The sequence below is a fragment of the Notothenia coriiceps genome, unplaced genomic scaffold (genome assembly GCF_000735185.1).
Source record: "Notothenia coriiceps isolate Sejong01 unplaced genomic scaffold, NC01 NC01_scaffold00021980, whole genome shotgun sequence".
NCBI classification, from domain to species: Eukaryota; Metazoa; Chordata; class Actinopteri; order Perciformes; family Nototheniidae; genus Notothenia; species Notothenia coriiceps.
In genome coordinates this window covers 57941-68119 of record NW_011354681.1, presented here as the reverse complement: position 1 = coordinate 68119, position 10179 = coordinate 57941, and the positions used below count along the sequence as shown (strand labels likewise).

The 10179-nt window shown below is 41.4% G+C and overlaps 1 protein-coding gene across 1 annotated transcript in view; it reads left to right on the top strand.

Annotated features, from left to right (window-relative positions):
• Positions 1-10179, top strand: part of LOC104953554 (zinc finger protein ZFPM2-like) — a gene marked incomplete at its 3' end in the record, with an annotated part of 77878 nt that overhangs the window by 27255 nt on the left and 40444 nt on the right. The window contains exon 2 of the mRNA XM_010780500.1: positions 9408-9566. Within this exon, the coding sequence (XP_010778802.1) occupies positions 9408-9566 (159 nt within the window). The remainder of the gene's footprint in view (positions 1-9407; positions 9567-10179) is intronic.

Here is a 10179-nt window from a genome sequence, read left to right as displayed (position 1 = left end):
CCCCCCGCCATCATCCCAATATTATTGCAAAGACAGCCACCTCTCCCTCAGTCACTGCTCCTATCATGCTCTCCGCTGGGTGTTTTTTAAAAATATACCCCGGTAGGATTGTTACGACCGCACAATGTCTCAATGGTGTAGCTGTCATCCATTTTCCTGTGTGCTTAGCGCCACTCCTCACACTGAGGCAGGTTATGTCAACCAAATAAGGCACTTGTCAGTAATACAAAGAGACATTGTTGCTGCTCCATTGTTACCTGCTCTGCCAGCTATCATATGGAAAGTGATGGAGTGACGGTGTTTTGGAGCGCCGCGTAGCTCCAAGAGCCCCCAGGGGTGTTATGGGTGTAAATCTCCCTCGCACAGTTCTGCTCCAGGCCAGGGAGAGCATCATCATTAGCCGGAGCAGATGGAAGGGGCCTCAGCAGCGTTTTCCTGCCTCTTCTGTCCGACTGTAACTGCTGGAATCTGGTTTGATACAATGCAAGAGGATGGGAGCAACAGCGGAGCCAGATAATGAATGATGAAATCCACATGAAATCAGATGAAAGCAGTCTGATTCATCATTTATTTGTGGAGTGATTATATTGGAGGTTTGCTTTAAGTAGTCTTTGTGTTCATACAGTGCACATGGGTTATTTTGTTTTAGTAGCAAGAAACCTATTCATGACACATAATGAAGTAATGAAGACTGAGATTAAATAATTAGTTCATTATTGATCACCCGATCAACAGATACAATTACAAATATTCTATAATTGGTATTTCTATAATTTCTAGTTTAACACAAAAAAAAGCTTCTATTTTTTTATGGTCGGGTATATTACGTTAGAAGGTTAGCAGAACGGAAAACAACCAGTCCGAAGTGAAGAAAAGGAAAATATGCTTTGTGTTATGGCCCTTATACAAAAGATAGCATTAATGGTTGATAATCAAGTCAATGCAAACGTTTTTTTATATTTGTTTATCTCAAAAACCTTCTATGATGACCTCAGCTGATTTTGAGAAACTATCTCTGTGAGACCTCTCGAACTCTGGACTAGAGCACATGACTGATGTCAGATCATTCATAACAAGTCAACATCAGCTTGATTCACAGCAGCTAATCAGCGCCATCTTTTATCAATGAGCAGTATTTATCTCCAGCAGCTCCTCATTGATGCAGCAGTATTTCACAGTGCACTACAGGCCTGCTATGTGTGTGTGTGTGTGTGTGTGTGTGTGTGTGTGTGTGTGTGTGTGTGTGTGTGTGTGTGTGTGTGAGTGTGTGAGAGAGAGAGAGAGAGAGAGAGAGAGAGAGAGAGAGAGAGAGAGAGAGAGAGAGAGAGAGAGAGAGAGGCACTGGCAGAATCCTAATCTTCCAGCAAGAACCTTCACATGGCCAGATCAAGAATTAGGAGGGAGGCTGAGGGGGGGTGGAGGGAGAAAAAAGCCCATCTCGGTCTGTGTTTTAAAGGACAGTGCTTTGAATGTCATTTGACAATTTCCTTTTAATTAGAACTAATTTACAGAAAGATGCCCACCAGCTAATCTTTACAGGATAATTAACTTCTATTTTCTTTACTTTTAATTAAAAAGTGGAAAAGATTTAGCTGATCCACAAAGAATTGTTCTTTTGAAATGTTCATCAGACTTCACACTTCTTTTGGCATTGGTAATATTTAGATCCTATCTGCCACTCGCAGTCTCCGCTGAGTTATTGCAATGAATTTCTCCCCCCCTTATCCAGGGTATTAAGAAGTGGAACTATCAATAGTAGAAATCGGAACCAGAGGAAAATTAGAATTGAATTAATGAAGAATTTATTGCAAAAGGAAACCCCCCCTCGTTCGTAATACTGGAATGAAATTGACATCTTAGATATATCCATTTCATAGAAATTCCTTGATGGGGAAATATTGTTTTATCTACATTATTTGATACAGTAATAATTTTTCTCTTTCACAAGGCTCCCTATTAAATTCTTTGAAAAGACGCTCGACTAAGAGCTACCGTAATTGTTGCAGGAGCAGCATTCACAATATTGCTATTTGAGCCCCCACAGGCTGGCAGGAAACTGATTTCTGTGAATACGATGCTTCTCAGGTTAAACAGAAGCATCTTATGAAGCACTCAGGACACAATGGCTTGCCTGGTGCTACAGGATGAAAACTCTCTCCTCCTCATCAGAGCTGCTGGAGAAAAGTACTTTCTCGCCACTTTTAGCAGCTTCCAACCGACTTTACTTAGTGGAGATGAAGTGAGCCAATATGAGGTGAGCGTGCTGTAGACAGAGCCTCCACTCACTGCAGACGAGCCAATGGCTGAAGATGGATGCCCCCACTTAACCATGATAGCTCCCTAGAGGAGCCTCACTCAATGGCTTCATTAAAAGTGAACGTTGGAGTGAAAAGCTTCCTTATAAACCAGTAATTAAGACCACACATATTTTACCTGCTTTGTTTCAGCTGTCACGCGCGGTGTACAGGCACATGGTTAACTTTTATTTCCTTATAAGTAACAAAATGACACCAATAAATCACTCAGCAAGGGGAGAGGTAACAGGAAGGAAATGCTTAAAAACAGCAAGCTGCAGCAACAGCATTTTAATATGTTCGTTGCCCCTGCAAAGCAAATGTTTCCCTGCATAGAGGCCTTAGCTAAGCCCATTCTACTCCGAGGACAGGGTTTTGTGACTTTAATGGACCAAATGTAGTAGCAGTGTCCACTTGGACGTGTGTGTGTGTGTGTGTGTGTGTGTGTGTGTGTGTGTGTGTGTGTGTGTGTGTGTGTGTGTGTGTGTGTGTATAAACTCTAGAGAGGCAGCAGAGTGAAGCAGGACCCAGCTAACTCCACAGAGAAACTGGTTGGCATCTGCTGAAGCCCTCGGGCACGCTCAGAGGTGCCTCCAGCATTTTAATGGCATAGTCAAATGCCAGCATGTTTTCATGCCATTCCAATTCCAATTCATTGGATAAAGAAGTAAGAGCATGTTATTCCCCTTCAACAGTCCAGACAGAAACACTGGGCGCAACAACACAGAACTTAACAACTCCGTAAACATGCTGGGATCCAACGGCGTGCCTGATTGGAATAAGATACTCAACCGGAATTATGTTAGCAGTATTCCACGAAATGTCAACGAAAATAATCTCTTATTCTGCATCTGTGCAACACGCAGAGGTGGAGGAAGTGCTCAGATCTTGTTCTCAAGTAAATAGAAATATCACAGTGTAGGAATATTCTGTTACAAGTAAAAGTCCTGAATTCAAAATGTCACATGAGTAAAAGTACAAAAGTATTGGCATCTAATATACTTAAACCAAAAGTACTAAGTAAATTGTTTATCACAAATCTATTACTGCAACGTCACTAAAGGTCAAAGTACAAAGTGTTAAACTGAAATACGCAAGACCTCAGAATTGTACTTAAGTAAAGTACTTGAGTAAGTGTACTTAGTTACTAAACATGATGGGTGTGTCTCAGTGTAACTGTAATGTAAACTGAGTGGGCCATCTGAATGCATGATGTCATCAGATTGCATTTAGGTGCCTTGTCATCTCCAGCACTGCAGCCTCAGAGAAGTGTGTGTACACTTGTGTGTGTGTTTTACAAGAATGGGAATACATGTATTCACCCCCCCAGTGAACCCCCCCTCCCTTCCCTCCTTTTCTTTTCACCGCAATTTCCACACAAGAGCATTGGTGCTGAGTTTTCAAGCAGTTTGTTGACTGTTGATTGTAAGTGCCCGAATTTAGGAAGGCAGCCATTTCTAATCACGAGAATTACATTGCTTAGCAACCGGAAAATCAAGTTAAACAATACCATCGCTTATTCTTGGTCACAGACTGCAGCTCTGAGAACACATCAGTCTCCACTGAAGCTGTTCCGCGCTCCTCCCAGCGCACACACACACACACACACACACACACACACACACACACACACACACACACACACACACACACACACACACACACACACACACAAGCAGTCATTCACAGACAAAATACAAATGGTAATTTACTTTTCACTTGTGTTACGGCATTAGCTCCACATTTAATTTGATCACAGTGTACAACTTGGAAAAAGGCTTCTCTTTTTTGTTGCTACCATTTACACAGTATGAAAAAAAAGATGTTGGAAACGAAAAATTCCTTTGAGGGTTCCTGTAGCATATTAAGCTATTAAGGGTTGCGCAAATGGTATCTATTTCATTACAGTGATCAAGGATTAAATTAGAGGCTTGAGCCCTGTAACATATACAGTGCGTCTCCTCCAAGGCTGAGGGAGCCCTCCGCTTCCCAAAGGTCATTAGAGCTGAGGAGAGAGGATGGCCCCCAGTCTCTCCTTGCCTCTCTCCACTTTCTCCTCCTTCTCTTCCTCTTCTCTCTCAACCTTTACATCTATTTGTAAAGAGGCTACCTCTGGTTCTGAAAAGTGGAGCCAATGTGGAAGTCCCTTAAATGTTTATTTACTCTATTTGCCAGCAGGGGGCGACTCCACTGGTTGCAAAGAACTCTGATTGTATAGAAGTCTACGAGAAAACGACACTACTTCTCCCTCGATTTATTACCGAAGTCCACATTGTAAACATGAGTTTATAGTCTCAATAGCTTCTTTAAGTACTTTTTTTACTTTTAATACAGCATTACATTCATTTGGTAAATGATTGTCCCATTTAGAGTGAAATAGGCTATAAAGCAGGGTTTATGTTGTTCTGATCTTGTGATTGACAGGTCACTTAGAGGTCGTTGTCAATTTCGGGTGTTATATGTGTTTTTTTCCAGAACTTAAACCCTTATACAGTGGGTTTTTTTCAGTTGATACATTGTATAGGAGCCTATGAGAACATTACACTGCTTCTCCCTTGATTTATTATCCAAGTCAACATTGTAAACATGAGTTTATGGTCTCAATTGCCAGATATGATTATTCTCTAAAACAGCATTATGTTTGTTTTGTAAATTATTATCCCATTTAGAGTGAAATATCAAATAAAGCAGGGTATGGTTTATGGCATTGCTACTTCGTGATTGACAGGTCACTTAGAGGTTGTTGTCAATTGTGGGTGTTATCCTTGTTTTGGTCCAGTACTTTAACCCTTTTACACTGTTTCAATTGATGAATTGCATAGACGTCTATGAGAAAATGACGCTACTTCTTCCTTGATTTACTACCTTAGTCAACATTGTTAACATGACTTTATGGTCCAAATCTCTAGTTTTAAGTCTTCTCCAAAACATCATCTTGTTCATTTTGTAAATGATTGTCCCATTTAGAGTAAAATAGACGATAAAGCAAGGCTTTGTTTATGGCGCTAGTAGCTTGTTATCGACAGGTCACTTTCAACACAGTTTTTTCGCTTCATGTAAGATTTAATATAATATTTTTCTCTTTCTATAAGATGAGTCAGTTTCTTCTACCCTTTGCTGTCAGATATGAGTGGGTTTTCTCCAGCTGTGGAGGACTATTAACAAGTATCCAGGCCTACCTGGCTCAAAGCTTTTAGATACTTGCACCTTGAGACATGGTCCATACTTCCTCCCCCCGCAGAAGTTTGAAGAGTCCTGCGGTGTATGTGTGTGTTCACCTGGAAGTGAGGGAGGCCCGTATCAGTGCTGGCACAAAGGAGCAGTCGCAGTTGGCAGAGGTTGGCCCTGTTGGATTTTAGGGCTGCATTATGCATTCATGTTTAGTCTCAGGTGCTACGTTTTATCCCCAGGCCAGCTTGGACCCATTTTCAATGGACCTTTTGGATGAGAAACCGTATAGGTGGAAGCAAAAAATGATTTCCATGCTTATAGAGATCTGCCGCTTTGTTCTGTCAGATTCAATTACTTCACCTCTAATTAGGGAGCTATAGAGGAGGCTGGGTTTGTGATCCACACATCACACTGTGGAGCCTGCTGATAATGTGCGGTATCGCTATCACAGCCCGGCCACAAGCTCCCCACATTGCGGACGTCTGAAAAAGCACACCATTATAAATTAGCTCTTACACTTTTGCACACACACACATATTTGTTTAGAGCCCTTCCTTTTTTTTAAGTGTGAGTTTTTCGGAGGCATATCTGTGTGTTTTTCCCATTTTCTGTTTTAGTCCACTGAGGCACAGACTCGTGTACAGAGTGTTTTCCTGAAAGATATGCTCATTCCACCACCTCTGTACGTACTCTCTCTTCCCTGCTCCCCTTCGTCTGTGACTCATTAATCCTCTGTCCATCATATGGTCTCAGAGTATCACCCCATTTTATAGACTCAGTGGGGGCATTACCATATCCCTCTCCGGAGCTCCACTCCGCATGGCCGATCCCTATCAGACAGAGGCCATGCCTTGAACAAAAGAGCCACTGTGATCAAGCCTGCATTCAGCTACCAATGTCTCTATTAGCATTGGCTGCTCCTGCTGCTGCTGCTCCGCTGCTTGACTGTTTGAACAGGGCTGAGATTCTCTCTCTAATCGGAGGAGGAAGAGTCTGATGAATGCGGATGATACAGTTCAGGGCGGAGGGTGTGGATGACGAGGCTGGGGGGGAAGGAAGGGATACCTGGACACTGACCCTGATTGAGAGGAAGTTCAGACAGGGTGCAGCTTCCTAAAACATCCTATTGAAAAATGAGCAGATATCAGTCTTTGTGCAAGGATGATTTTAGCAAAGCAAGCCATTCTCTAGAAAGGAAAACTCATGAATAAGTACTTAAAAATGTGACATGGATAGCTGTCAGACTTAAGGGAAAAGATGAGGATTGTAGGACTGCAAAATTATTATGACCTCTAGTTATGAAAAATAATTTAGTGAAAGCGAATTTATAATTAAAATATAATTGATTAATTATACCTATACCCTTATCGTCAGGAGATGGAATCAGATTTTTTGTAGGATTGATTTATGATCAAAAATTAAATGACCTGCTGTAAGATTTCTTTATCAATCAATTATCAAATCGTAGTTGATTTACTTTCTGTTGATAGGCTAATCAATTAAGTTCTATTTTTTGCATTTCTTTGTTTGTCGCAGATTTTAAAATATATTTTTGACGTCAACAGTATTTAATACTAGTCACACTAGCGAAAATTAAGCTTTGTAGATGATATTACAAGGACCAAACAGATTCATTTATAAGTTAAAGACACCACATAAATCTGAATCAGTATTTTTTATGTTTTATTCCAAAATCACCTATTTTCTGTCTGTTTAATGAGCGCTCCATTTGAAGGCAGACCGTGTTGCTCTCTGTGGCGACGTGCAGTGCTCTCCATGGTGTCATTGGCCATCTGAACTCCGAGGAGGCTTGATAAGAGGGTGAGGCAGCAGACATTCCTCTGGCCCGATTCGTCAGCAGACCCTATAGAAATGCACCAACAAGCGCGGGTCACACAGTGAATGTGACAGGATTTTAAACAGTACACAACTAAATATAGCAGGGACGCCACTATCAGAAAATTAGTTAGGAGTGTGGTGCTGGTCGTTTAGAAAGTCATTATTCTTATCATTGCTGTCTCTGAAATAATTTCAGGTCTCTCCATGCAATGAATACTGTATAATAAACGAAACACGTGAGAATGCGCACAAACTTTGGTAATCTGTGGCCAAGAAGTCGCCATCAGACCCCCTTTAATGTCTCTCAGAGTATTTCATTTTTCCATATTCAGTATGGCCTCCAGTATCTCTATCAGTTTGCAAAAGCTCCATTTAGTTACTATCTGTGAGAGTGGGGAAGTGAGATGCCCTTATTCTGAGTCTATTAAACCTCAATTCTATCTCATCTTATCTACCTAATCTTTGTGTCTTATTGACCATGAAGTTTATCTTGAATCTCCCTTTACCCTTATTATCACGCTACACTGTAGGTCTATTGGGTGCTGCTGTATTTGCCGGCAACTGAGGAAGAATCGTTTAGTTGTACACACAGTTCTTATTCAGCTGTGTAATGGAATGTGTACAGAGTGTGTATAGAAATGTATTTCTCCCGCTTTCTTTCACACACTGTCCTCAATTGCCTTGGCAGGAGCTTTTAACGCCAGTCATACAATCTCCCCTTGATACTGCGATATTTATCTCTCAGTATCATCTTAAGCGATGGTAGACTCATCGAGTCACTTCACGCCTCACTTCACTCCTCTGCGAATCAGCAGAAGGCATCAGATAAGATCATAAAAAACTGTATCCTAATTTAAAAAAGCAGCACTCTGCCTCGGCAGTGTCTATTAGAGATCCGTGTGCTAATTCTTTTCATGTCCGGGGCTCCTGCAGATGTAGGCCCTCTACAAAGGAGTAATTTATAAGACTAATGAAAAGAGCAAGCAGTTTGTGGACATCAGGGGGCTCTTTTATGAGGCTCGGTGTGCGGAAGAAAGAGAAACAGGAGAGCCCCACTTCCTGAACTGAAATTATTGCTTTATTAAAGCTGAGGGGCTCACTCGGGCTACAATAGAACAAACACATTGAAAGGTGTCGAGAGGATATCAGTGCACTCTGTTTGAGCTGCGGAATGATGCACAAGAGGCTGTGATAGAGACAGCATCCACATCTCACATGCAGCGCTTTTCAAGAGGAGATTTTTTTTATGAGCATGACGCAAATATTATTACATTATTTCAAATATAACCTTAAACTTGCATTCTTCTTTGCTATGCTAATTCATGTGCGGACATGTTTTGGTTCTGAAGGAGAGATGCACATTATCTTAATAACATTCAAATGCCGGATGAGATGTTTTTCAGGACTAATACAATTCAGGTAGCAGTACAGTAATTCCATCAGCGCCCCTTGATTGAAGCAAAATGGTAATATGCAAATACCAAAAGAGATGTACAGCTACGAGCAAAACTCTGGAATCATTTAGATTTAAAGAAATAATATTACACAGAGGGGGGAAAACATTAATCACACGGAAAAGTGTCTCCTTTAAGATTGCACTGGTGTATTACCCGGAGGCATGGAATGTAAATGGAAAATCAACATTGTACCGTGTGATAAGGCTAACAAATTAATAAAAGTATTTTCTTTCCCTCCTCCCATGCTGATGCCTGTTTAAAAAAGTGTGGAAAGGAACTTGTCCTTTTTTTTTCTCCCTCCGTTTGTGTGAGGTTTTGTTTTGTAGGTATAGCGGATTAGCATCAACGCTCACCTTGGCTGCAAGTCAGCTCGTTTTTTTTCAGAATGCGCTTAGGGCTTTTTCAATAGCTATAATGGAAGGACCTTTGTGAAACATTATGGTAAAACAATATTCTCTATTATTGACATTGCCTTATCTTTGTCTATACGTGGAGATGCTGCAATGTTGTGCTACATTTGTGGTTTCTTAACAAAAGGAAGGGAAGACTTTCATTTCTTTTTTGTTTAAGCGCCTGAAGGATGTGATGAAACTGCTGAACATATCCCAATGTGTGTGTGTGTGTATCTGTGTTTGTGTTCCCTCAGGTCCTCTGGAGGATGGCCTGGAGGAAGAGGAGGAGGAGTGTGTCTCCGAGGAGAACGAGCTCTTGGCCAAAGACGAGTTCTCGGCAGAGGAGAACTTCTCCGCCGAGTTCGAGACGGAGAACATGAGCTGCGAAGACATGGAGTACTTCTGCAACAAAGGTACGGATCACTAACACTTCAAAGAACACTGAGAAAACTGAAACATTGACTTTAATTCAATGAAATAAGTCAACAAATCTCACCTAGCTGTATTACGTTAGTTGAAAGCAATAATATTAAGTTGAACCTAATATTTGTATATCAACTAATATTATTGATTTGAACTAACCTAATTGAAATCTGTTGACATAATACATTTAAATAAAGTCAACGTTTGCGACAATATATCCAACCAAGCCTTGTGCCAAGCATCAAAAACAAGTTAAACTACTGCTAATGGCTTCTAATAAAATTCCTCAAAAAATCAAACCTGGCAGAGCTACTAGGAGTATCCATGCGAGGAATTCTCACTGCAGAGAGTTAGGACTGCTCATTCGGATATGTGATGCTAGCAATCCACCCAAGAGCAGTGGTTTGATCTGAGAGGGAGATGGCATCGGCGGCGCTCCCCCCCCCCACCCTCTGTGATAGTGCTGTGAAGGCGTGCTACGGTACACCAATGCACTGGAGAGCGTAGCACTTCCCTTTGTGAACACTCAGCAGCACCTGCTACTGCTCGGAGGTCCAGCACTATAAAGCTGCCTTTCCCCATCGCCAAATGCGCCCGAATCCC